Source organism: Solenopsis invicta, chromosome 16 (genome assembly GCF_016802725.1).
Source record: "Solenopsis invicta isolate M01_SB chromosome 16, UNIL_Sinv_3.0, whole genome shotgun sequence".
NCBI lineage: Eukaryota > Metazoa > Arthropoda > Insecta > Hymenoptera > Formicidae > Solenopsis > Solenopsis invicta.
The window spans coordinates 1,755,409-1,783,389 of NC_052679.1; the positions used below are offsets into that span (position 1 = coordinate 1,755,409).

Here is a 27,981-nt window from a genome sequence, read left to right on the forward strand (position 1 = left end):
ATCAATACTTATGTATTAGTGAATTGTTTCAACCGTAGATGCCTTGACAAATTTCAAATTGATTTAATTTTATTTAATATGAGACTCGAGATTTTTTTAAATATTTTTCATTTGATAGATATTTGAAAATTTTAGTAAATATAATTGATATACTAATTGTTAAAAAGAAAATTGGCAATTTCTTCCGAGCGAACGCGTGACGCTTTCAGTCATTAGCGTGTATACTCGCGGATCCTTTACCTTCTTTTTTCTTTTACGAGACATAATCGAAACGCCGTCATCTCCGAGAGGAAGTGAGATAGCATCGTCTTGGGAATGTCTTCCCGAAGAGATTCAAGTTGGAAAGGGGGAACGCTGGTATACATTCCATGGGAATTTACCCACGATTAACGCTTGTACTTTGCGCGTGGAAAATATGGTTGTCTTTATTCACAATTATAAAAGCGAATTAATAGTAATTACATTCTTACGCGAGGCGTTTATTTCGAAATTATACTCTGTAGAGGTAGCAAGGCAAATTTAGAGATTTTTTTTTTCTCTACGGATACATTGTACGGTCACTTTGTATTCGTAGTACACTTCTTTGCGCGAGAGAAGTGCTTTCCCAAAATTTGACTTACGTACGTCATCGGCTGTATAAACGACTCATTGGACGGATAATATTTTAACTATTCGTCATCGGCTGTAGATTCACAGAATTATTGCGAATCTTTCTCTTAAGTATGCATAGCCGCTAATTATGCCCGTGTTACATTAACACTCACGTAGAGTGCGTATAATTATATGAAGATAGCAATACGAATTTATGAGTTATAGAATAATCTATTAATGATACTTATTTAGAATATAATAAAAGGAATATTTTATACAAAGCAAACATTTCTAACTGTAAGTAAATCATGTACAGTTCTATTAGCTACAACTTGTGTACATATATATTCCTCTTGCATAGATTATTATGAATTATAAATTAACAGGTAGATACGTAAATATTACTACATCTAAATTTCTTAGTAGCAATTGTAGCGTTATAATGATATTAAAGTTGCACAAAACTCTTACGTCATGTACAATATAACACGTGGACAATGACAAATATCAAGTACATAAAATAAAAATTTGAATTTGAATTATTTCTCGTCAGTCAGATGGAAATAAATCCATGGTGTAAAGATATTGTGAACAGTATTCGTCACGTAGTATTGAATATTCTTAGATTGTTACATTGATATGTAACAAGACATAAAAAGTCAAGTTGAAAAATTCGTGAGCGACGAATTTAACGTCAGCATACCTTGTAAGATGTATTTGCTTGTGATGTATTCGGTCACCTTACGGAATATTCCTTCCGTCACTCTTGTTTAACTGATGTTACACTATTTGATTCGTATCGTGCGTTGCTTATTCATGTTGGTGAGCATTAGTGAAATGTAGGAAGTCAAGAGATCGTCCATCTTGTAACCCAGCGAAGTTTCGCACAAGAGCTTTGAGCCGCGCACAAGGTTCCCTATCGTCATGTGGAAGTAGGTATTGCCAGATGACCAATTGGAAATTCTTGTAAAGGGATGAGTGATGAGTATATCCTGCAAAAATTATACATATTAACAAATTCATAAAACATGGTTATCAAAAATGTGGTATACTCTACAGATATATTTTTTCTTATCGATCAGAAAAAAATAACGTGAGATTATATCTTTACATCTTGATTACCTTTGATTGAGGATGTATGAGGCTCACGCCGTGTTTGTTGATGGCGATTAACAACAACTCGGGATAATTCGGTTCCGTGCTCTGTTTCACCTCAAAGAACGCGGAGCCGAACGTTGGCCATCGGTATACGATTTTCAAAAATGTAATTTTCGCGTCTTCTGGACTCATGCCTAAGACAAAGTAAGTTTCAATTAGAGGTGTAAAAAGAAAAAAAAACCAAAACAAGATTATGTCTATCGTGTATAATTACAATTTTTTAAATAGAGAGATAAGATTTAGAAGTGATAAAAAAAGTTTTAGAACCAACAATCAGACATGAAAATTGGTGTGCGCTGATACAAGATTGCTTGCGCAGGAGATGTATGAATAAAACAATCAAAATAAATGAGCGATTCGAAATCGAATCATCGATTCGAATTTCTTAAGCTATACGAATTCGAATCTTTGACATTCGAGGATAAATCGAATCGAATTCATTGTAATTTAAACGATTTGAAAGCGATTCAAACTATTCACGCACTTCTACTCAAGATGATAAACATCCCAATTTTTTTCATGTATGAAAGATTCTAGTAAATCACTCGTCCTTTTTACTTACCAGCATCTTGATTATAGGCAGCGATTATTGATCTTTTCCAATCGTTAGCACCTTGTATCTTGATCAAATCGCCGGGTATGAGTTCTCTTAGCATTTGTCTGAAATCGAAAGAGTTTGTTAATATTCTTTTTTGCCAAAAATTGCCGCAAATTGTCGAAAAATTAAACTAAATCGCTTACGGAATCGCTTGTAATTCTTGTTTGCTCTCGCCGAATCGTACTCTGTATACCAAAGCAGCTAATCTTGATGCTTCTTCTTTTGTACATTTGTGGTAGCCTATATTTATATATACATATATTGTATATGCATATTTGGCAATGATAATACAACGTGCATAACTTATTTACGTAGAATATATTGCAATATGTCAGAGAATTGAACATTTGCCATTACTTACCTCTTAGTAACTTGGGAAGTTCTTGATGGAAATGGAAAATCAAATCGGCGTTTCTATCTTTACCAGGAACTGTGTTTGTCCAAAGTTTCTTCATAAAGAAGACTTGATATGTGAACTGCGGTGACACACCTGGATAATACATAGTACCAAAGGGCGTAAGGGGGAGTAGAAAATTGAAAAATTTTTTTGCTTTAAAATTTAGTTTGAAGTCTTGGAATTAATATACAAAGATATTCCCAAGTCGATATTCGAGCGGCATAGCGTTCTTTACGACCCTTCGTTTGATATTATTTTCGACTCTCGCTGCGACATGATAAAGTGTAAATCGTGCAATGAAAATATTATATTCACAGACTTGGATTTAGATTAGTCGTTACATGTAATAAATATGAACCACGATATATAAATTCTTATCGTCTTATCGGTCAAGCGTACGAAATGAACGATTTATTTTTCTAATGAAACTTTGATATCGAAGAAAGTAATTACGTAATTCTTTTTTTTCTTGTGCTACATATATTTGAAATTAATTTTTTCATGTTTTCACTGTGCACTGTGTTTGATAATGTAGATTGATAAAAAAATATATCTCAAAATTTTCATCTTTTTTTTCTGCATATAATTCAATCTACATGTGTACTAAATATATTAATCCACGAACGAAAATCAAAAGCTTTCGATATAATTTATTGCTTCTACTATTATAGTTTGGTAAACACAGTCGCAGCGTGAGGAAAATGAGAGCATTAAAAGTTGCAAAGACGTACCGTCTCGAGATGGTCTAGCCTTTCTGATCCAATCAGTCAAATGTCGTACAAAATCGAAGAAAAAGTCGCCTTCTGGGACGGAAATAACTTTATCGGCAATTTTGACGAATAGACTGAAGCCTTCGGCAGATCGTAGATTAAGTCTTTGTGCGATATTTTGACAAAAATCTTTCGCTCTGGTAGACGAATCAACTTCGAATGCCTGTAATCCGAAATTATAAAAAAAAATGACATTTTCTCGAGAATTGTTCGAAATATTGAAATATCCTCAAAAATAAGACGATAAGATGTGTACCTCGTCCGTGTCGTCTGGGAAATAGACCTTGTGAAATATTTGTGTTGTTTTATGTTGGATGGCTTCCACTTCCACTTGATGCGGCGGATACTTTCGTTGACCATTGCGCAAGGTTTTCTGCAGCCTTTGTAAAGAGTCTTGGGATATGGGATGACGTCTCGTACGTAGAAACAGAGTTAATTCCTGCAATATAAAACACTGTTGTATTTTACCGATATATTCTTGCAGATTTTTCTTCAATCTGCTTAACAGCACTATATTCTATAAAATATTAATAAATGTTCGTAATCGAAGAGGGAATGAGATAGATGGATGTAAATCAAGTCTACCGTATGTCATACCTTCAAGAGGCTCTGGCTACAAGTAAACAGCCCAGTGGCGAGCCACATTAGCTCCCATCCTCGCTCTTCGCTCAATCTGTTACGGTTATCGGTGAGCTGCTTCATAATCTGACAATAAATCTCGTCTCGTAAAATCTCATTTTTCAACGGTCCGTCAAAAATGAGATCGGTATATTCGTTGCCAATGCGCGGTCGTTTCGTCGGCAAATCACCCATATACTTGAGAATGGCATTGAAAGCGAAACACGCTTCTTCGGCTAGTTCCTCCTTAGATACGAGTTTCTTCAAAAGAGGTTGCTTTATCGGCTCTCTAGAATGATGCCACAATTCGTCCGTGTGGCCACGTCGCGCGGATGTTAGAGTCAATGTTTTGGACATTGTTCTCTTTGGCGGTGTTCTGAGATCCAATCGGAAAGAACATTATTACTCTTGGAATAAATCAAATACGACGTGTCTTTTTTTTTTACTTACCGGAAATGATCGATTGCGTATTCTAGAAGGGTATGGGGTTTATCGCGAGAGTCTACACCGTTCATCTGCTGCGGATAGAGTCTACGACTATTCTCCGTACCTTCCATACTGAATAAAGCCTGAAAATGATAATAATGATAATTAAATAATGAGTTGAGAAAAACAAGTCAATGTCTCTCTCTATCTTTCTCGATAATGAAGAAGTAGAAATCCGTACGCGTTGCGACGTACCAATATATCATTCGGTGGTTTCGTTAAGGAAGGTAGAACGTAAACCGTTTCAGACGGGAAATCGCCCTTCTCGCTAGTCCTCTCACAGGTTCCGACATACCATCCCGAGTTGAGCACAGTTTCACCGGTACTCTCGTCTTCGAGGACGATGAGATCACCCTTTTGAAAATTCAAGAACGACGAGCTTTCGCCCGGTGCCTTGTAATCTTGCAAGGCTATTACGAACTTGCTGCGCTTCTTCAGTCCTTCCAAAAAGTATACCACTAAATCACGGATGTCCTCCGCGTTCGGGCTTTGGAACGTGAATTCTTCTCCCCGTACCGTCGATAAACTAAACGTTTGTGTAAACATCTTGTTTGTCCTGCAAAGACAACGTAACGTTTAAAAATGTCTCGATATGTTATTACGATTTGGAATTACATTTGCTTCTTACATTTTGTTTATACAACAAACATATCCTTTAAACGTTTCTACGATTATAGATTTTGCCACTTTGGCAAAAGTGCGTGATTTTAATCGCGATTATCGTTACGTACTTTTGACTAGATACGGTGGTAATCTCGGGGAAGGATAATTCCAGAAGAACTTGCTCCTGATCATCGACGACGTACACCCCGGTCCAATTAACGGCTATGATAACGTCGTTCTTCGGTAGGTTCGGACCGGAATTTCTGTAAGCTTCGTAAAAACGAGAGAACAAGAGAGGCCATTTGAACTTTGCATAGCCGACTATATCCTCTTTAACGCGTAGCGCTGGTACTTTTTCTTTCAGGTAGTAACTCTGAAATTAAAAATGAAAACGAAACGAGTAAGAAAAGCGAGAATTTCAGATTCGGGAATACGTGCTTTTATTTTATTTTATTTTTTCTTTTAAGAATGTTTTTTACCTCGTACCTTGTTTTGGAAATCTCTCTCTCTCTCTCTCTCTCTCTCTCTCTCTCTTTCGTTTGGAAATGCAATTATTAATTAAAACTGGAGATAAGACTCACTTTTTTATACGCCTGCAAAACAAGGTGTCCCCATCGATCGATCGCTTTGTCGATCCCCGTCAGACAATAGTCCGGTATGTAATTCGGCAAAAGGGTGTACAGTCTGTCGACGTTCATGTCGGTGTGGTACTCTATGTAATATTGTTGCGCCGCGATCATCGCCAGGTCTTCCTCCTTATCGCAGCGATACTCGCCGAACTTGACGCCGCGTACAACCTGCTGATAGATTAAATTCGTGGCTACTTGATCTTCTGTCGGCTCGTGCCAAGGCGCGAAAATCTCCTTTCTGAAAAACAACCTCCACGGCGCGTTCCGTTCTTGTGCGCCCTGTTCCTTAGCGTACTGCTCGCATTGCGAGATTGCGTCCATCACGTGGTCGCCACCGCTGCCCAAGGACGATACCTTGTCGAATAGGGCGATATAGAGAGAGAAACCGAATTGATCTCTCAGCGAGATCTTGTCGGACAATTGATTACACAATTCTCTAGCGGTTGTGGCCGAGTCGGCGAGCAGGGTCTTGGTGTTGCCGTCCATAAAAGTGATTGGCAGCATAATCGGCTTCTTCGACTTGGTAGCCTGAAGCTCGAGCCAGCTTGGAGGTTGATTGCGAGTGCCGTTGTTGAAGGTTCTCTTGAGTCTGTCTTCGCAGTAGGGCGCGTAACCAGGCGGCCCCTCCCTGATGAAGGCCCGCAGGTAGTTGACAAACTTTTCGGAGGGTGCGAAACAGCCGACGCAGAGGGACAGTAGGATCCAACCTCGGGCGTGCGACGATTTAGATGGATTGTTGGTCAGTTGTTTGCAGATTTGGCAGTATATCTCGTCCCGCAGTTCGGCGCGCAATATCCCGTGGCCAATGATAAAGTGCAGCTTTTCGAGGTTCGACGTAGGTCTAGCCTCTAACCAGGATTGATAGCTGTCAGCGGTGTACTCGTCCTCTTGCAGCTTTCTGCGCACGTCCTCGCCCAATTTGTTCTTTCGCTTCAAGGTTAGCGATACTAACTTGTGCCTGATTGAGCGCGGCTTCTGCTTGAGAAACGTTTCCTGAAAGAAGAAACGTCAAGATGTTGCTCACTAAAGTAGAAAGAAGACAACCGTCTTCTCGCCAATGTAACTTAAAATTAATTTTAATTAATTACGAAAGGACTTCCGCACACGTACAGGATCCATGCCCATCATCTGAGCCTCCTGAAATTCTTTACTCCTTATAAAATTCCGTCCGAGTGTCGCCGTCACTTTCGACATTACCGAAGTCGTGTCCCTATCCATCGTATGGAATCGTGGCTCGGGTAAATCGCCCGTAAATCGAAGTATAGTTATCCACAGAGCTTGAGCGGCCAATTGGTCGCCCTGCGTGTGTAATGGCAATAGTGGATGTTTAAGCGGCTTTCGAGAGTACTGATGCGTTATGTTGCCCTGGAAATACGTGGCCGCGAATTTCTGGAATTTAAATTCAGACAGATCCTCCTCGTCCTCCGAGGCCATCTGAATCGGGCTAATTATCTCCTGATGTTGATCGGCTTTTGGCGCGGGAAGATCCTGTTTAAAGAAAAAGGGATTTATATTTTCCTTAGGAAAAGTAACATTTTCGACTTTTATCAATTTTTCTAAGCGTTAAGTGTCACTAGCTAAAATTACACTACAACTTTTATTCTAGTTTTAGTCCTTTTGTTTATTTGTTTTGTACGTATATCAGTGGACGCGAGTCATCGTGTTACAACTTACGTTAAACACAGATGTTTCTCTTGCCGGAGTCGGAGCTTCGCTGCTAGAATCTGGCAAGAAATCAAACATGGCTTCGACCAGTTTGCTGTCGTCAACTGGCTCGTCTTGCTTCTTGGCCGCGTCGTTGATTAAATTTTTCTTAATCTCCATTCGTCGTCTGTCTTCCAGTTCCATCTCGATTTCCTTCCTCTCCAATTCTTGCATGCGCTCCTACGAAATTTATACATATTACAGAACTTACAACTTTACTCAATTACATGAATCCGATCGTGACTTTTGTTAAAGGAATGCTATCACTGCTGTTCTCAACGAATGTTATAAATACGAAAATTTTGTTTCTTGCATTAAAGATTCCCGCCCACCCTTCTCTCTACCTCTCAATTTAATATCACAGAGAAGAGGGAGCTTCCTCTCTCTCTCTCTTAGAACACGCATTAAACGCAGACGCAGCCACAAAAGCGTCGCCAACTTGAATTTCATCTTCTTATCAGTTTAAGTAATAAATGTAAAATTTATTGGTAAATACGACGATATTTACTCTGTAATTTTGTTCCGCGATCTCTTTGGCACGCTTGTTGCCTTGATCTTTGAGTTCGCGCTCCTCCTTTTTCCGCAATCGCAGCGCCTCCACGTGCAATCGATACTCGTATTTGATCTTCTTATATCTTCTCTGCGCGATCAGTCTCCTCACGTGCGCCTGTATCTTCACTATGGCCCACAGCTTTTTCCGATACATCTTGCGCACCAGGTGGCCTCGGGCTCGCGCCTGAAGCGCAACGATATGGCCGCGTAGGTGTCTAAATCTATGCGACAAGACGCGCGATCTGATAAGCGCCTGCAATCTCATATAACCGATTCGCATGCGCTTGTATCGTTGACGTTGCGCGTAGCCCCGCCAATACTTTTGCACGATCATCGCGGCCGCCCTCATCCTGAGGAACCTTCTCCTGTAAACCCAGCCGCGTATGTTGCGCTGCAGTATCAGGATCTTGCGCGTCAACACGCGATCGCGTTCCTGCTCGAGGAACAAATCGTGAGCGTCCTTGAGAAAAACCTTGGTGTGTCCAAGCTGGTAATCCGATCGTCCTAGTACCGCGTGACAGATCTTCGAAGTTGCTGCGCGACAGTCCACCTGAGAATTATATAGCGATATTTCATCAAGTTACTCGAGGAGAAATAGTCAGCCACTTGATAAAAATTGTAATAAAAATTCATCTATTCGATTGTTCACCTTGTGCGCGGGCGGAATGCCAGAGATGAGAAATCGATATCTTTCCACAAACTCGGGGAAGGAATGGCGAATAGGGTAACCAGCTCGCCGAATTCTGATAGTTTCCATCATACCGGAATATCTCAATTGTCGGCAGCAGAGACCACGATCGAACATCTGAAATGAAATTAGCCAATGCATTTGCAACATCGATCGCGTTGCGACGACTGTCTACTCTACTATACATATATAACGAAATTGAATAAATCTCGAGAGAGGCAGAGAGAGAGAGAGACAGGATTGCGAATACCTACCATTGGTTTTTTATATTCATTTGGTTTGATGCATCTTATGAAAAAGGGTTGACAACTGCATAGAGTTTTCATGAGCGAGTCCAATGATTTTTTGAATTGCGTCGATAGTGTGGGTGCTCTCTTTCTCGTTTCCGATCCCATACCAATGTCCTCGACGAAGCAAGCTTGGAGAAATTTATTTGACGATATATGAATAAGTTGCAGCAAATCCGCGCTGAATGTGTCTCTATTTTTCTCTAAGAAACTTCTCGTGTCGTAAAAGACGACACCCGCAAAGTGATTCAAGCCGAAGGATGTGTTGATATCCGATTTAGGTTTCAAATAATTCCTATGACTGCCATGAGTTTTGTGGATTTTTGCCAACATAGTTTGGTCCGTGCCCTTGAAAAACATTGAAAAAGCCATCATTAGAATTTCAAGTAACTACTTTTAATTACGAGTATATAATTAAGAGATCTCTCTTCATCCTTAATAATTCCAAGTAATACATCTATTTAATTAAACTGAAAATAAGTGAGCTTTGTACTTTTGGAAATTTCGATTCTTCATCGATAAGCGCCATGATGTTAAGCTGCTTGATGGCTATAAGATCTAAAGCGTCTTGATTGTCGACAAACTCTATATGTTGCCAGTTGATGCCCTCGTGATTGTACTCCTCTTGCTCCAACTTGAATATATGCTGAACGAAAAATTGCTGAAGATTCTCGTTGGCATAATTGATGCAAAACTGCTCGAAGCTATTGTGGTTAAAGTTCTCGAAGCCGAAGATATCCAATACGCCTATAGCACTCCGGGAGTTGTTCTTCGGCCTGTATATGGCCTCGTTAATCTTCTTTACAATATGTATGAATAATCGACCGTATATGCCCTTGACAAACGCGTCTCTGATATCGACCGACTGATCTCTCGATAACGTGGAAACCTATCGAAGGATTGTCAATCCATTGTCAATTGCTACGTTAATATTGTTAAGAGTTTTCTTTTTACAGAATTTATATGAAAAAATACCTACTACTGTCTCACCGTGCGCGAATATGGTTCTACGAGTAAGCGCATCTATCAAAGATTGTATCGGCACTCCCAGTAAATATGCTACTCTTTTTACATTCGTTTGCTCCGGAATCTCTGTCGCGTCTAAATTATCTGCAAGATTTGCATAAATGGATTAGAAACATTTAGGTCAGAATTTCAATTACGAGATTAACGCGCGCCGCGTTAGTTATCTCGATAGTTAGATTTCTATGAAATTTCGTACCTACAACAGTGGCTCGGTACTTAATGTTACCCATATGTAACAAAGCCGCGAGTAATTTAAGCACCTCCCATATTTCCACGTCGGAGAATAGCAGAACCTTCATAGCTGATCTTATGTCGGCGAATTCGGCCGCATCGTCGCGCCCTTCGCAAGTAATGCCGCCACCCTAAAGGCAAAGATAATAATCACATATGTTTATACGTATTATTACGATAGATTGAGAGCATACAAAAGTTGATATGTTTATAGATACTTGGCATTTTTCAAAGATGTGCGTGTGCACGTGTGTCAAAGAAATTTACAAGATAAAATATGTTATTTACTACAGTATCGCTATTAACATTTAATTCGCGCACTTACCCCTATGAGATATTTATACGTGGACGCATCTTCCAGCTCAAGTTTTTGTTTCTCGTCCTTGGAAAGACCAGCTAGCATACAATAAAAAATATGATAATTTCTCTCGTCCAAGCTTTGAGATACGATTCGTGACTTTTCCAGAAGATATTGTTCTATCTTGGCTCCTTCTATCACGCCTTGCTCATTGAAATGAATATCGATGTACTTGCCGAAACGAGAAGAATTATCGTTTCTCACAGTTTTTGCATTGCCAAAAGCTAAAACATTCAATATTCACAATCAACGTTTATTTTATCATGAGATTCACAGACACATACACACAACACACACACACACACACACACACACACACACACACACACACACACACACCTTCGAGTATCGGATTCGCTTCCAAGATCTGTTGTTCGATCCACGAATGCTTTCCGCTGATCGCAGCTAGATATTGTAGAATTAATTTTGTGCTTTCTGTCTTTCCCGCTCCGCTCTCGCCACTAAAACATAAATTTTTATCAATGACATAAAGGAAGAGATTCGTACGATTTATAATTTGCGTTTACGCACACGCGGCATATACGGATAGCTTTCAATAAATGTCTTCAACAATCGTCTCTTTAGAAAAAAAGAAAAAAGAAAGAAAAAGAAAATATCGCACAAGAGAGAAAATTAATCTGAAACCTGACTCCGATTTACAAACGGATATGGCGCAACGCGATTAACGATCGAACGTGCCGTCACGAAATTGTACATAATTAATAGACGGCGGAGACGACTCTCATCGGTACCTAATTACTATGCACTGATCCTGTCCGTATCGATTCATATGCGCGTAGCTGTTATCGCCGATGGCAAATATGTGCGGTGGCAGTTCTCCGATCTTACGATCCTTGTAGAGTTTGATTTGTTCCGCGGTGTAAATAGGCAGTATCTGATACGGGTTGACGGCGACCAGGATGGAGCCCGTATACGTCTGTAAAATGACGTCGTTACGTTCGTGGATCGGTTTCATGCACCTACCTACTTTCTGCTGAATCAGTTGCTTAATTTCGTCATCGTCAGCCGAGGAACTTACGTAAATGAGATTCTCATTGTAGCGTATCAATAGATTTCGCAGAATGCCCGCTTCATGGAGGTCTCCTAAACTGATCATATCTTCTACACCTTGCACCGAAGTGGCATGCATGGCCTTTATTCGTCTCTCCGGCGTCAGCCATTGTTCCTGCGATTGAAATTATTGGAATCAATGTGGGGAATAGTTAAACTGTTGATTAGCGCCAAGGGATAATGAAAGCAGTGGTAAGGAAGCAAGCGATAAGATTATGTTGCTACGAAAACGAAATCCATCTTTTCGATGTATGATCGCGTCTTTGAAAGCGAAATTTTTCGCAGCAACTATTATTTGATTATTTCTCGTGGTCATTACCTTGTTGTCGTCGTCCTTAACTTGAATACGTCTGCCTTCCGCCGAGATGACTCGCGCTCCGATCGCGACGTCAAATTCTCTTCCTGAGATTGGTTCGATCCATATGTAATCCCCCTGCGCAAGCGAAAAAAAGGCACGCTTTTATTATTTCCCTAAATAAACAATTTTCTAAATACAGATAAACTAATTTTTGTTTTCTATCCGCGTATGTCTACGTACGAACGTGACCTAAATAATTGTTTAAAGTAGCGAACGTGTCGTTACCCTTGAGCGTAAAAGTTAAGTCGGTATCTCGAACGACAGACATTAATGAATATAAACCGGTAATTCACGTCATTGCACTGGATAACTGGATATCCAGTTGGTCGCGCGGACGCGGGGTGTGGATTTTAGTCGCCACGTCACGTCACGTCGCCGCGCCGGCGACGAATCTCGTCGGGATTTTTCAGAATATGCAGAAACGAAAAGTATTGAATTGACCGCGGACGAGTGCAGGGTTTTTCGCAATCGTTCGAATTGTATAGAATTTGTATTAACGCGAGCATCGGATCTAAATTGAGTTGTTATGATATACCGTTGTAATAACTGTACGCTTTGCCATTCGGCGTGGCACGTGGCACGCAGCATGCGGCTCGCGGCTCGGAGGCATTATATACGCCTCGCTCTAACAATCTTTCAATTGTTATTCCTACATCTTTCCACGCGGCAGTCGGCACGTGCCACACGTATCCCTAAGACGATACAGCTTTTCTTTTTCTCTGATGTCCCACCATCCCACGTATTTGTTGTTAGCTAACAGCAGAGCTAACAGCAGTTAGCTAACAGCCTATACTTACCTAGAGAGAGAGAGAGAGAGAGAGAGAGAGAGAGAGAGAGAGAGAGAGAGAGAGAGAGTTTTCTTTAAAAATGAGAAACTGTCTCGAAATCATGACAATCTCCATTCGTTTGTGTAAAAGCGCACCCTGTTCAAGGCACGTTGTATATTCACACCGTGATTCATTGCATTGATCATCGCGGGAGATTCGACGAGCGAACGAACGATGCGAAAGTAAAATTGCTGGTCGAAGCGAAAGAAAGATCGAAGCGGCTCTTATTTCGAGGCGAGGCGAGGCGAAGCGAGAAACGGATGGAGCTCTTCCGATGTTCCGGTGAAGTGAACAATCGGGACGTAAACGTATCTCCCGTGTTGGTGTGCGCGGGGCACACGGTCTATGCGAGCACGCGATGCGAACGATATTGCAGCCGTGTTGCAGCACAGCACGCGGAAGTCGCAGTAGGCTAACCGGCTCGTCAGAGTCTCAAGCTTCGAAGCTTTTACGTTTCATCTAATTTCGGATATTATTAGATTTTAGGACGAACCGTTTACACTAACGCGTTTAAACACCGCGCGTGTCTTGGACAAAGCGCGAAAGTTCAACATCGCGCGTACGTTTGATCGTTGCTGTCGGCGATGTGTTCGTCCATCGTGATTTGTAAAAACGTTGACGCCCCGCCACCTTTCACGTGATGCCTTTTCGCCTTTGCGAAACGCTCAAGCGGTGCTTCCTGCAGTTCAAGATGCAATTTATCATTTTTATCAATCCGTCGCGTCGGGAACGGGAAAATCAATGAACCTCGAGAGTTTTTTTCATTTCTATAATCGTGTTTTACCTCGAGCAACAATATCGAAAAGCCAATTTCGCGTTCACGTCGATCTTTTCTCCATCTCCTCTCCAGTTCGAGATACGGCAGCTGCTGCTGATTCAAGTCATTTCCCGTAGAAAACGTTACGATTCTCTCAAGTAGTCGATCTTTAGGACACGTGGCATGGTCGCATCGGCATTTGATATCACTCCTTCTTTTTCGTGTAATGTTCAATCGCGAAACGATCGCGACTCGGCAACGACCTCCCCTCTCTCTCTCTCTTTTTCCACTTGGGCAGCTCGTTTGAAGGGTCGGAACGCGATGAGGTCGGTACCATCAGATGTCTTGCACAAAATAATCGATCCTCTTGATCTGGATGTGAGAGGTAGAGTTTTTCGGGTTTTTCTTCTTAAATCTTAATCTTTCCCGAAATTGGGATTTTCAGCTATGGAATATTCGGGGACGGAGAGAAGGCGGCGAGACGCATATATTCTGATGACGAGGATCAGGGAATCGGCGAGATGAAAAGAAGAAAAATTGCGTAAATAAAGAACGGAGCGTTTGCACCAAGCACTGTCCAAGTGCCAAGACTAGCGTTACTTAGCGGTACATGATTGTTTACAACGAGAGAACACGACGACTCCTGTTCGGTTATTTTCACTCGTCACAGATTCCTACTGACCGTGTTCGAAGAGAACGACGAGGAAAGCGGTAAATGTAATCGATTAGGCCGAGCGAGAGAGATGACCGTTTCTGCCGTACGCATCCTCATCGGATTTATCTCCATTCGCCGACTGGCGATTGCCAATCGACCCAGTCGCCTCATTCACGATTAACGATTAACGACGCACTTATTATTTATATCTACGCAAATTTCTAACGCTTTTTTCTCGCGGCAAGCTATTAATGTTGGACACGTGCAGCGTGTCCCGCAGACGCGTCTAATCGCTTTGAAATTTATCGAGTAGAAAACATGCTCTTGATACATGCCGTCGTCTTGATACATATTATTGCACGTACAATATATGTACGTCGTCAATATGATTTGATACAACGTTGTAGTTGTATCAAAATATAATAATACGCCGCGCAATGGCAAAACTGGCAAAAGCGAGAAAAGAGAGGAGAGAAAAAGAGCGCGTAATAAGAACCTACCCGTGTGACGATGACCATCTCTTAAGTCGTGGTTGTCGGCACTCCGCCTAAAAAGAAAAATAAATAAATAAATGTATATATGTATATACATTATATCGGATTGAGCGTGACGCGGGCATCAGCCTGCACATACAATATTGATATACGTAATTTTTATCAAACGGTGGATGAACGCAGCTCGGTCGTCGGTCGGTGAATTTAGAAATTTAGGAGAGAGACATATTCGCGAGAGTGTCTGGTGAGAGCTAATCGAAGCTACACGAGAGAGTACGACAAAAGCTAGTACTCCAAGTTCCGAGAATCTGATCGCGTATAATACACGTCGATTATCTGTGTACCGTCATAGATAGATAGATACGCGTGTCGCCGTTGCGCATCTATTTGGAAGAGAGCTCTGGCATCCCGGCATGCACGTCGCAGTACGCGCGCGGTATGGTCTGGTATGGTCTGGTCTGGTCTGGTCTGGTCTGGTCGCGATCACCGTTATCGTGGAAGCATCGCAAACCTGTTCGCAAAAGTGGGTTAGGCAGTTTGCGTTACCGTGCCATACGGGGCTCCACCGTGAAGATCCATCGAGAATCCCTCCCTCTGACGCGTAGTCATCAGTTCCAATATCTACCGCGCGTTATCTCTATCTATGCGAACCGCGCAAAGTCCGCCGAGCAAAGGCACGAAGGAGTATTCGAAGAAAAGACATTCTCTTTAGCGCGATGTTACTTTTCACTCAACTTGCACGCCAGGGACAAAAATATTTCTACAATGGATTAATTTAAATTTATCTTAAAAGATTCACACGTTTCTTTGTCACTCACGTGAGGATGAGATTTGCGATTTTACGTCAGATTACGTAACGACGAGCATCTAGCAGGTTTTTCTTCCAACAGGAGTAGTAGCTTTGATACAAACTACCCGGGGAAACTCGGAAAGATCGATTTTCCGATCTCTGAATGGAAATTGCATTCACAGAATTTATTTAAATTTAATTCATCGGATGGATCGTGTCGATTGGGATTGGATGCATCGTCGCGTCGGTTGCGTTTCGAGTGGATCCGAGCGAATAAGTGTGCATTTTGCTTCGTCATTGGAATAATTTGTTTTGGCGAATGAGAGAGGGGGACGAAGAAAATTGAAAAGCTTTAAATTAGAATTATAATACTTTTTTCTCTTGACTTTAATTTCCACATTGTCGTCGTAACACCCCAGAGTGATTTAATCTAGAGAAAAATTCAATTATCGATTTAAATGCTCGAATCCTTAAATGAAAAAAAAAGACTTTTATTTCAACATATACAAAGGAGAAACTGACTCGTTTGTCTGTTAGCTGTTTTGAATCATATTTGATCTAGAATTCTTATCTCTTATCTTCTGATGCTAATTACGATGCGTCGTACGCATCAACTCTTTCATGTCTTTCAGTGATTCAAATGGACACGCGCGCGCGCGCGCGCTATCATTTACGCGATTAAGCAAGCAAAGTGGCATTTTGATTTCATTCTTCGCATTTGTTGGTCATTAACGGTAACGTTAACGGTAAATGTCACGCGACCTCCGACAATTAAAAATGCCTTTGCCGCGTCATCAATTATAGAGAAGAGAAGAGATGAGATTCGATATAAACGAATGAAATTATTAATGCGATTGTGAAACGAATGAAATTAATACGCGTTCACGATTCGTGTCACGAACGTTGGAGTTGTAATGCAAGAGCATTATTGTTTTAATTTTATAGGCGGGTGGGACCCCTTGTCTCGCCATGAACTTGAAGCACGGGCGTGAGCACACTGAGCAGTCGCAGTCGCAGTCATTGACTTTGAAAATATCTGTGGAGAACGCGCGGTCAGTGGCGTAGGCGCGCCACGCGCGAGACGCGGAGACTTTAACGGGTGATGAAACGAGGTGCCAAGTTGCGGAGAGGCCCGACCAACATGGGGAGAACCCATACAACTTGCGCGTTTTTAATTCCTTCTCTTCCCTTCGAGAAGACATAAAAAAACAGTGAACCGTATTTCAATTTGCATTAGTATCAATGTCGCTACCGTGGTGTACTCGTGGCTTAAATCTGCCCTAGTCCAATAGAGAATTATTTAAAAAATCAAAGGCGAGGCTCCGAAGGGACAATGCGAATATCGTTATCAACGTGATATATATATGTACGCAGGGTGCTCGCGTTTTTCGCGGATTCTTTCATCGATTTGAACTTTGCAAATGTATCGAGAGAACTCGTACGGCACAGATCTCCTAGGGACGTCCCGTGGACGTCCCATAGACGTCCCTAGGAGATCTGTGATGTATAGGAAGGCACCAATCCCAGAGTTGGTTGTCGCAATCTTTACATATATCCTTACAGTCAATTTTCAAATTAAGGTTCTCTTCTATAATAAAATCATAAAATCAAAATCTCTTTTAATCACTCGTCGCACTGTCTCATTTTATAGTCGTCTCGCGATCATTCATCCCATTTGAAGGAAAAGATTACTCGAGAATCCGCTATTAAAAAATAACAAGTGGGACACCCTGTATGAACGTACGAATGTTTCGAGAGTCTCGAGTCAGGCCGTTATTAACTTTATCTCACCGTCATACTTATCTCTCACTGCAGTATTATCGTACACAAGTACCTATCACGCGCGCGTATGCTCGCGATCGAAGCGATTCGTCACTTAATTTTTTTATTAAAGCGTCCTCCAAGTATCTGCGATAAGATACATTCGATTTGCGGACACGCGACGATAGTTGTAGAAAGCGTAAGCCGTGCGGTATGCGGCATTTAACATCAAAATGATCAAGGATAAAACTTGAAGACTCGCGATTTATCGGTGAATAAAGCTCGTTTTCGCACATTTATACGCGCGATATGTCGAGATCGAATCAAAGATTTGCACAATCGAGCTACTAGAATGGTGCAAAAACACCATTCGTGTCGAGGTCTACGCTAATGCATTGGATAATCGTGCGAGCGACTCAAAACTTATTTTCGTTATCCTCTCGTCATCTTTGAGAGATACTTTTACATTCCAATTTTTTCAACTCGTCGTCTTTCTCAAGTAATAACCGCGAGTCTTGAATCTTTTCAGTGTTAGACGAGGATATCGTCCGCCAACACTGATCATCGTTACGATCGGGCGCATTCATCGCTGAATATACAAGAGACGTGCCTTGGAGGCACCAAATGCTTCTCCATCACGCGTATTTCCGCTTCGTTCACCTGGACGCGATGAGCGGCGCGGCGCATCCGTCCCGTTTGCTCCGTTCTTGCTCCGCGGGAATAAAATAAGCTCGCGATCGATTCTCGAGCGGAGAATCTCATGCAGAGACGACGGAAGAAATTTGACAAAGGAGCAATTTGCCCCGCTTGAATCACCAACTTTCAACCACGCACGTACCTGTTGCGAGTAACGAGAAACACGACGAGAGCGGCTATACGTCGGCGGCGGCGGCGGCGGCGGCACGCTCCATTAAGAGACACTACACTCGACTACACTGGCACTAGACTTTCGACGAACGGCTCGTTTCTCATGTCCGGTCTCTTCGGAGATGAGCACGATGAGTAAGCGAGCGGCCAAACGATGAGCGAACCAACCAACGAACGAATAGGCGAGATTAAATGTAAGCGAGCATAAGGTGATAGAGGTGAGGTCGCACAAGACACAAGATACAACAAACACAATCGGTTGCGATCGGCAAAATCGTGCGGTGCGATCACGAAGAGCGATCGTCGTCGTCGCCGTCGTCGTTATCGTCGTCGTCGTCGTCGCCGTCGTCGTTCCGGAGGATGGAACCACGGTGAACCGGCACATTAACACGTCCGCTCGGCTTCGGTTCGGCTCGGATCGGGTGTGCCAGGTGGAAGCTGGCTATAGTCGAAGAGGTGGTGGTAACGCGCCTCGCGCGTTTCGGACCACTTCGGATTTCCCCACCGCGCTTGTACGCTCGCTTATACGATCGAGGGATATATACTCGTCGGTATCGCCCGTCGTACACAACCAACTGTGACCAACTGACTGGTGGCCGACTGGTTCGCCAAGTCGCTTCCTGCCGTCAGGTAACAGTCTATAGTTATCTCACCTGGCAGGTATCCGCAGGTATCTCACCACGGGCTCTGCCCTGTGCGGCTCGCGTTCGACACTATCGGCCGCGATCTGTCTTGTCGACGGCTTGTATAGTTTGTATGTACATACACGAACGAAAGAAAATTGATGATATTTTATTCTTATATATCATCTAGAGACTAGAGTCCCACATCTCTCTCTTAAATTTTTAGCTAATAAAAAAAAATAAAATATATATAAAGAAGAAAGAACTTTACAGTCACCCCGTGAAACGACTCGTCGTTAGTGTCGGCATTTCATCGTAATATTCATAATAATATTTTTGTCGAAGAAAAATCGACAAGATTCCTGTTTCAGCTGTTTTACATTGAAAATATATTTTCAGTTTGTATCAATTTGACGTGTGAGTAGGATACGCTACGTACACATACGCTTAATCACTTCTTTTTACATTTTTCCGTAATTTATACACTGTACTGTATTTCAGTAGCGAGTAGCAACCATCGCATCGTATGATTTAACATTTATCTGTTTGACTGTTTTCTTCACGCATACAATTACAAATTTCCAATTGTAATTGTAGTTGTGTGTGCTTGGTCGTATAGTCGTGTAACGTGTAACGGCGTAACGTTTATAATAAGAAGCACGTCCATATATTATTTAGGTAATATACATACTTTTTAGCAAAACATACAAAAATGTGATAATACTTGCGTATAGAATTCTCTAATCGAGTTTACAAATGTACGCTACACTTGTATTCAAAGTGGATAGTTTATTTGGGTCGCGTGCCAAGTGTATTCGCACATCTGGCTATTCAAAATGCAAGAATTTATCCCATTTATCCTGCCAATAAATCTGGATATATTTTGATAACAAGGATAATTCCTTTAATAGCAATCGTCTCTCTTGCAAAATTGTCTTGCAAAATTTGCTGGAGAAATCATAACCGATTGCAATGAAATAATTATACATACGTATGTTCAGATACAAGATATGCATTTTTATGTACCGTACATACATTTAGCGCGCGAGAGTGAATCGATTAAAGCCGCGCAATTAATCGCGTGTATTTTCGTGGCGTGAAACTAAACTTTTCGTTATTCTGTATTGTATATCTCTTCGCGTTACAATATCTTGCTTATCTCTATCAACGAATATTTCAGCACATAAAATTCGATGGAAGCTCATCATCCCTATACCGTCATGTCAATGTCTTGACCATTTCACATTGTTGCAAATTTTTATCAGCCAGCGAGATACACGACGCGCGAAAATATCTACATATAGTAAAAATAACATTGTCTCTCTTTCATTGTTTCGCATATTTGTTTGCTGTATCTTTGCATCTCGAGCAAGTAAATTATGTATAATTTTATCACAATAGAGAAACTGTTAAATAAGAAACTGTCAAGTTTGGGACAAATTATCTTTGCATAGCTTGTACCTATTTATTGTACTCGAGAAGACTTGTATAGTCAAGAAAATAACCAGCATTATTAACGATGACTGCTTTCTTGACTGGTTCGCCTTCTCTCACAAGACAATACAATAATATTAAACAATCCTATACGAGTTATATAACAAATAGGACTAGGACTTGGTACAAGATACACATATCGCTACTTATTTGAATGGATTTAAAGATAGTATAGCTAGAAGGTTTATATATTCAAATTACTAATTTAATAATATTGGAAGTAATGTACAAAACGAATAGAAAATTCTCAAAATGTTTCCCCCTTTGTTCTATTTCTATATTATTATAGATAAAATGCGTTAAAATATAGTCGATGCCATTGATTGCCAACTACTTTCTTGATTGCTTTTCAATCGAAAATTATATTTAAACAACATAAAGATATAATATTTTAAAAACTTTGATAAAATATATAATACGAACAATTGCAGTATATAAAATTGCAATATGGCAATTTCCGATATGGGCCCCTCGATTCGATTATATGTACAACATATGAGTAATCTTGCAAATTTCAGAAATAAAATCGGAGATTGCATCTAGAATTTTATTCAAATATTCAACAAAAAGATTCCATCTCAAAACTATCTTCGATTTATATGTAAATGTATCAATAAACAAATTTGACTTTAATCCGAAAGATATTTCAATACTTTTAATTATATCTTGTAACTATCGTCACTCTGATCTTTCAAACTTGACAAAAGTCCATATATCTTTCGCACGCATGCATACACACGCACGCACGCACGCACGCACACACACACACATACACATCTGCTGTTTACATTGTGCAGTCGCACAAATATTTTTTTGGAAGTAATTCTATCGATGCAACATGGTTGGAGACAATGTCATTGAACTAATGTGTTTGCACTGTACTCGTCGTCTGTCTGATTATTCAGTGATATCTAATGCAGAAAAAAATGAATATGGATTAAGCAGATTCTCTAACGTTATCACCAATAAACTGATAAACGAATAATAAGCGATCTCCGTATTTTATCGACTCGTCGATCCAACTCGAGTTACGTAATTACGATCATCGACAAGCATAATCACAAAAATAGGTTTCGGAATATTCTTCCGAGTATGACGATACCTCTGTAATTTGATTTACATCAATTTGGATTATCGACATACATACATACATACATACATACATACGTACATGCATACATACGTACATACATACATACATACATACATGCATGTAGATAAAAATTCACTGAAAGAGCGCGGATACATCCCAAATTTTAATAACGCGATCTTGGCCGATAGTCAACAATCTTCGTCTAGGAGCATCCAAATCCATTCCGATGACACTATGCTTGGCATCGTGGAAAGAGGCCAGTGACGATTGGCTACGCAAACAAAAAGTAAAGAAATACTTAATCACGCTTGCTTCGCAACACGACGAGCCTTCGTTGTCGTACGTATCATAAGTGACGAAATGTCGTGACGCGCAACTTACTTTTCCGATTTGAGTTGTATGTGACATTGATCGCAGACTCTCACTTCGAATTCGAAACCCATCGCCGGTATCGGTATCCGTTGCGATGTGCAGCGAGCGCATAATGCGCGACCGCAATAGCGACAGTGATGTTGTCTCAATCCCAACTGTCGTTGATCCATCATAGCTTTTATATTCCAGAAGAAGGGTCTTCCACAAGCCTGAATTTCATCAAGTATTCTTAGAAATGTCAAATGTCACCAAGTGACCAACATTATATTGTATTTAAGTTTTCTTTTCCAAGGATTTGTACCTGACAGATGTCGGATTCGACCCAAGCCGCTGTTTCCTTTCTATTTGTCGCCATATTCCAACAGACGATTACGCCGTCCTCACCTCCGGACAAGAGCATGCGTTCGACGCTCGCGTAACATAACGCCGTTACTTTGTTACTGAAAAAGAATGTTTTTTTTCTTTCTTTTTCGGAGCGTGTTAAAGTAATAATATTTTAAAATAATATTTTCTCGCAATAGTATTATACTGAAGAAAAATTGAAAGAGAATTTGTTGTGCGCGCGCTTACTGGTGTCCTTGAAGCTCGTAAGCAGTGCCTTGGCGACCTCCAATGTCCCAAACGATGATGCTTTGATCGAAACTTCCGGAAAATAACAATTGTTTCTCCGAATCCCATGCCAACGTGTGGATACTTCCAGTGTGTGCCTTTAACGTAGTGATGAAGGTGACGCCACTATTGTCCAGCTTTAACATAGCTATCTGACCGGAATAATCTCCCACAAAAGCATGTTTGGATTGGGCGTCAAATCTGTACACGAGTTAAGTTTCTCCTAGAGAAACGAATATGTGCAAAATCACTTCTAAGACTCTACGAAAAAGGATACTGTAGAGCGGTATACCACGCGTCTGTTTGATATGATCCCAATTTCATTCCTGTCTCAGAACTGTGTAATTGAAATAATTTATCGCGACCTATACTCAAGAGCCATTCAAAATCTGCTGCAAAAATGATTCCTGTGACTCTGGCTTGATGTGCTATATAATCGCGCATAGCTGTCATTCTATTGAAGTCTTGCTCCAAGATAAATTCCTGTAATCAAAAAATCAAGCAATACATACATACATACATACATAAATATATATACATGTGTGTGTATATATATATAAAATTGTAATGTCGATGACATACGTTGATGCTTCCATTATCCAGACCAACAAACAATTGCCTCGTTTCTACGCAATAATGCATAGAGGTAGCACCTGCTGGCATGTATTGACAAATGCTTGGCCAATATTGACCAGAATCCCGCTTCAGCCATACTCTGACTGTCCTACAAAAAATGAATTAAAACATTAGAGAATTGTTTCAAATTGATTGAGGGAAAATGCAAATCGCAATTTGACGGAGAGATTGTTTCACAGTCATAAATAAATCAGCGAATTGTCTGTATAAAAGTTATAATTGCTATGCAATGGTATTGTTTTGAAATCCAAGTAGAGAGTGAAGAGGAGTGGGTCCCAAGACAAGTACCCTAGATGTTATTGCTCTTTTTGGTAATGTCTCCCAGGCCGCGCACTACCTATCTTCTATTCATCAGACAGGAGCAAAGCCATTGCAACATATGACAGGAGAAACCGAGACTCCTTAATTTCTCAACTAAAATATGATGACCAACGAGATCAAAAAGAGAGAAAGAAAGAGGGCGCACATATTATGTTACTACACATACATGAATATGGGCGTATGTATACATTAGAAATTTTTTATACACGTTAATTACTCGATGTAGTTTTGAGTATTGTGATGCGAGTGCAAGAATCGCAAGTAAGCAAGCATGCACGCACGCACGCAAAATAGAAAGACAGGAGCCCAAGGTGTGTCCACGTAGTCAAAAAATTGCGCGCAATTTTTACGAGGAAAATAAGGAATTCTGTCAATTTTCGGATCAAAAATGATGAGAGAATAATATATAGAGAAACGATAATATATATATGATTTTTTTTCTGAAAGAAAATATTTACGTAATGGGTACCTGTCATCGCAAACACTGATTACACCCTCTTCCCGTGGGATAATGATAGCCGCGTTAACATCGTCGCTACAGCCCTCCAATTTTGACAGGAGAACCGGCTTGCGGCTGCTGCTGAATTTATCATGATTCACTCCCGGGGCGGGTTTTATTTCCGCTGCCATTTCTCAACCGCGCGAACGTAATGATAATCGTACAAGTGTACGAGTTGCCATTTGACAGTTGTCAGATGATGAGCACGGCGGCCGTGAATTACTTAGATGGGAAACTCACTTGAGCATACTCGAAATCGCGACTGGGAGTTCCAAAACTTGTCGAAAAGGATCTTCCAATTGCAGTTTCGTTCACTACCGAATGTCTTTCAAACACATTCTTCGATTGGTCAATTAGGAAAATTCTGGTTCGTTCCAAAGCACATTTTGCGTAGCATTTGTCGAGAGGGCAGCACCTAGACTCCGGTATGTCACATCCCTTCGTGTGTGTGTGTGTGTGGGGACTGTGGTGTGGATTGCTCCGTTCTGGGTTCTGCTCCGTTCGTTTCTGCTCCACAGCGCGAATATTTCCTTTTTATCGTGCACACAATGACAATGAATACGAAGGAAAAGGAGAAATACATCGAGGAGTTCGATTTTCCATATTGCGACGAATCCACTAAATATGAAAAAGTTGCGAAAATCGGCCAAGGAACCTTCGGGTAAGCAAAGCTTTTACATCTGATTTTTTTTTAATGTCCTCCGAGAGGAAGAGACTTGTAAGTGCCTTCAAGCACAGGTTCACTAGTTTCAATTAGTCATTTCATAATCCAAGATATTTCACTCGTAAATTACTACCTCTTAATCCTAAGAATCCTTTAATCCACTTGGAGGACACTATAACCTCTTTTTCAATGATATCTCAGCGCGTTCCAACAAATGTGGGGACCGAGATTTAATAGAGAGTTACGTGATTTAAACTCGCGGGCTTGTGGATTTATAAATCTTGCATTACGTTGCGTAATATGCTAATCGCTCAATATATTTATGATTGTGATATTTAAGGTTATTGACTATCTATATTTCTTTAGCATGTATAATTTCAACGCGCTCATCGTTTGAGCTTAAAGGAGAAATAATTTCATTTGTAACGCTTTCGTACGTTTTATTATATCTACATTTACATTCATTGTACATCTATGGTTTATTAGTTATAACTTTTAATAAGGCAGTATCAATTTTACAATTAATAAATATACAGCTATGTTAATGTCTGATTGTGTTTTTTATATTATCTGTTCTTTTTCTTCCACAGAGAAGTATTTAAGGCAAAGGATAAGAAAACAAATAAGAAGTTTGTTGCGATGAAAAAGGTATTAATGGACAATGAGAAGGAAGGAGTAAGTTTACTTTATATATAATTATTCAATTTCAAGATTGTCAAGTATGTAGCATAAATGTTGTAGTAAACTTTTGTATTGATTTTGTACGAACAGCATTTTCTTATTTTATTTTACTAGAGTGAATTTTACATCTGATATTTTTTGAACCTTACAATTTATTATACATATCTTTTCAAAATCTTATTACAGTTTCCCATTACGGCATTACGAGAAATAAAGATATTACAATTATTGAAACACGAGAATGTAGTCAATCTCATAGAGATTTGCAGGACACGGGGTGAGTATATTCTAATATACATTTAAATAAGAAACTAAGGACTTGAGAGTCAAAGAAATAAAAATAATGCTAATAAGGGAGGCTGGATTCTTATTAGTCTTGTTTTTCCTGTTTTACTTTAAATATGTATTATTTTATGTTCTGTCTTTTAATCTTTAATGTACAATTGTAAGTAAATAATATATACAGAGGAGCAATGGAGATTAATTTTTTTATTTGAATAGAATACTCAAAAACACAAAAATTATAATTGTCAGAAAAATTAATAATTAGCATTAAATTAAATACTAAATAAAACAATTGGTGCTGTGATTAATAATTGTACAATATAAAATTTAATTCCATAATGTTTTTTTTTTACCCAGCAACTCAGTACAATCGACATCGGTCTACCTTCTACTTGGTCTTTGATTTCTGTGAACATGACTTGGCTGGTTTGCTGTCAAATGTAAATGTGAAATTTAGTTTAGGAGAGATAAAAAAAGTTATGCAACAGTTACTGAATGGTCTTTATTATATACATAGCAATAAGGTAAGAGATTATTGAATATTACGTCCTTTTAATAGATTCTAAAGTAAAATTTTAGAAAAAGTATACAACTTATAATAGACACTAATTAAAAGATTCAATATGAGAGATTGTTATTCTCTAGTAAAGTGATAATAATCTTTAAAGATTACATCTGTTTCTAATTTTAATTGTGTATTATGCATAATGTAATATACTTCATTTTCTCGGTTTTATTAATTATAACGGCTATAATCACCGTTATAATTCATACAATGGTACGATTTGGTACAATCATGGTCATTAGACAAAACTATCGATATTACTAAATGTGTCGTTGAGGATATCACTATAATAAATATTACATTCACAATGTATTTATTTTAGATGATTTTTGGCACAAATCAGAGATAGCAACTAAAATGTGTACTAAAATGTAATTTGATTTTAGTAGTAGAGGCGCGGCTAGCCATTTAATAAAAAAGATACAAGAGAAGATAAACAAAATATAAGTTCCGCCCCTACCAATACTAACTTTGGCACGTGTGTATTTAACGGTAAAAAAAAATGGTTTTTTTATTTCCGACAGATTTTACATAGAGATATGAAAGCCGCTAATGTTTTAATAACAAAAAATGGCGTGTTGAAGTTAGCCGATTTTGGTTTAGCACGAGCATTTAGTGCAAAAAATGGCCATTCAAATCGTTATACGAATAGAGTTGTTACTCTTTGGTATCGACCACCAGAACTTCTTCTCGGTGACAGAAATTATGGACCTCCTGTCGATTTGTGGGGTGCTGGTTGTATAATGGCAGAAATGTGGACGAGGTCTGTATCCTGTTCTTGCATGCAATTTTTGTAAGTGCGATCATATAATTATATATTATACATAAGCTTTGTGAATTCATAGGTCTCCTATAATGCAAGGAAATACTGAACAACAACAACTGATATTGATCTCGCAATTGTGTGGCTCGATAACTACCGAGGTGTGGCCTGGTGTTGAAAATCTCGATCTATTTACCAAAATGGATCTTCCTAAAGGGCAAAAAAGAAAGGTAGAGAATATGCAAAATTATATTGACTCGTCATTGCATGTTATAAATTATATTTTGTATATATATACATATAATTAGATATCAGAGTTGGTTTTACAGAATTCCAAATTCTTTTACACAATTAAAGTACGCATAAAAATAAAGAGGGTGAAAAGCGATTTTATGCCAAGGACGAAAATACTTTATTTATTTCTTTATTTTTAATGTATTAAAGGATTTTTTTCTAATAAAAAAATGGGATAATTTGCTATAGGATTCTCTTAGTGGTATATTGAATACATTGTATCAGATACTGAAGCAAGTTTTACAATTGTTTGAATTTTTGAATTAGCAGTACACTCATCTTATGATTTCTTATAGGTGAAAGATAGACTAAAGCCATATCTCAAGGATGCTTATGCCTGTGACTTGCTGGATAAACTTTTAATACTCGACCCTAGCAAAAGATGTGATTCTGATTCCGCATTAAATCATGATTTCTTTTGGACCGATCCAATGCCATGCGATCTCAGTAAGATGCTTGCCCAGCATACCCAGAGCATGTTCGAATACTTGGCACCACCGAGACGACCTGGTCATATGCGTCATCCGCACCATCAAGTACCTGGAGGACCAGCCAAACCTAGTTCTAGTATGGCCGACAGTGGATATCAGGATCGCGTCTTTTAACACATTTCTTTCACTCGTCATATGTATGTGTATATGTGTAATATATTTTATACACACATGGAGTACATTTTTTTATATAAATGGCTATTGTGTGTTATGTAATTCCATCTCGTGACGTTACCAAGTTTTTATACAATTCTAACATAGTAATTAAAGTTATTTTATTTAAAATTCTTATCTGTAATTTATTATCATTCTTAT

The 27,981-nt window shown here is 39.7% G+C and overlaps 3 protein-coding genes across 4 annotated transcripts; 1 reads left to right on the forward strand and 2 right to left on the reverse strand.

Moving 5' to 3' along the window:
- Window positions 1-399: 399 nt before the first annotated feature.
- On the reverse strand, window positions 400-19,118 carry LOC105196100 (myosin-VIIa). 2 transcript variants are annotated; one of them, XM_011161849.3, is made up of 27 exons: window positions 18,248-19,118; window positions 14,865-14,911; window positions 12,087-12,200; window positions 11,736-11,882; window positions 11,449-11,633; window positions 11,036-11,157; window positions 10,664-10,920; window positions 10,304-10,469; window positions 10,061-10,191; window positions 9,575-9,970; window positions 9,049-9,429; window positions 8,756-8,911; window positions 8,063-8,656; window positions 7,525-7,734; window positions 6,961-7,338; window positions 5,803-6,843; window positions 5,350-5,594; window positions 4,814-5,174; window positions 4,583-4,701; window positions 4,112-4,508; window positions 3,771-3,953; window positions 3,476-3,677; window positions 2,709-2,837; window positions 2,491-2,587; window positions 2,312-2,409; window positions 1,714-1,883; window positions 400-1,583 (listed from the first exon to the last, which is right to left on the reverse strand). In XM_011161849.3, the coding sequence occupies exons 2-27, from the start codon at window positions 14,880-14,882 to the stop codon at window positions 1,377-1,379; spliced, it is 6,504 nt and encodes a 2,167-aa protein (XP_011160151.1). In that variant the 5' UTR covers window positions 14,883-14,911; window positions 18,248-19,118; the 3' UTR covers window positions 400-1,376. The 2 variants fall into 2 exon arrangements, with proteins under 2 accessions (XP_011160151.1, XP_039314376.1); XM_039458442.1 differs by lacking the exon at window positions 14,865-14,911.
- Window positions 19,119-19,543: 425 nt separating this feature from the next.
- On the reverse strand, window positions 19,544-24,151 carry LOC105196102 (WD repeat and FYVE domain-containing protein 2). The gene is made up of 7 exons (XM_011161852.3): window positions 23,894-24,151; window positions 23,050-23,191; window positions 22,745-22,950; window positions 22,429-22,668; window positions 22,160-22,298; window positions 21,868-22,067; window positions 19,544-21,757 (listed from the first exon to the last, which is right to left on the reverse strand). The coding sequence occupies exons 1-7, from the start codon at window positions 24,052-24,054 to the stop codon at window positions 21,619-21,621; spliced, it is 1,227 nt and encodes a 408-aa protein (XP_011160154.1). The 5' UTR covers window positions 24,055-24,151; the 3' UTR covers window positions 19,544-21,618.
- Window positions 24,152-24,355: 204 nt separating this feature from the next.
- Window positions 24,356-27,951, forward strand: LOC105196103 (cyclin-dependent kinase 9). The gene is made up of 7 exons (XM_011161853.3): window positions 24,356-24,584; window positions 25,178-25,262; window positions 25,455-25,545; window positions 25,911-26,077; window positions 26,643-26,881; window positions 26,964-27,111; window positions 27,472-27,951. The coding sequence occupies exons 1-7, from the start codon at window positions 24,472-24,474 to the stop codon at window positions 27,778-27,780; spliced, it is 1,152 nt and encodes a 383-aa protein (XP_011160155.1). The 5' UTR covers window positions 24,356-24,471; the 3' UTR covers window positions 27,781-27,951.
- The last annotated feature ends 30 nt before the right edge of the window (window positions 27,952-27,981 follow it).

Coding starts and splice junctions, on each gene's coding strand:
- LOC105196100 (XM_011161849.3), bottom strand. Junction 10,192..10,303: donor GTACCGAGCCACTGTTGTAG/GTACGAAATTTC, acceptor CAAATCTTGCAG/ATAATTTAGACGCGACAGAG. Junction 7,339..7,524: donor GAGAAACATCTGTGTTTAAC/GTAAGTTGTAAC, acceptor TTCTTTAAACAG/GATCTTCCCGCGCCAAAAGC.
- LOC105196102 (XM_011161852.3), bottom strand. CDS start 24,054: ATGGCAGCGGAAATAAAACCCGCCCCGGGAGTGAATCATGATAAATTC. Junction 22,951..23,049: donor TGGATAATGGAAGCATCAAC/GTATGTCATCGA, acceptor TTTTGATTACAG/GAATTTATCTTGGAGCAAGA. Junction 22,068..22,159: donor TCGAATCCGACATCTGTCAG/GTACAAATCCTT, acceptor GATGAAATTCAG/GCTTGTGGAAGACCCTTCTT.
- LOC105196103 (XM_011161853.3), top strand. CDS start 24,472: ATGACAATGAATACGAAGGAAAAGGAGAAATACATCGAGGAGTTCGAT. Junction 26,078..26,642: donor ATTATATACATAGCAATAAG/GTAAGAGATTAT, acceptor TATTTCCGACAG/ATTTTACATAGAGATATGAA. Junction 26,882..26,963: donor ATGGCAGAAATGTGGACGAG/GTCTGTATCCTG, acceptor GTGAATTCATAG/GTCTCCTATAATGCAAGGAA.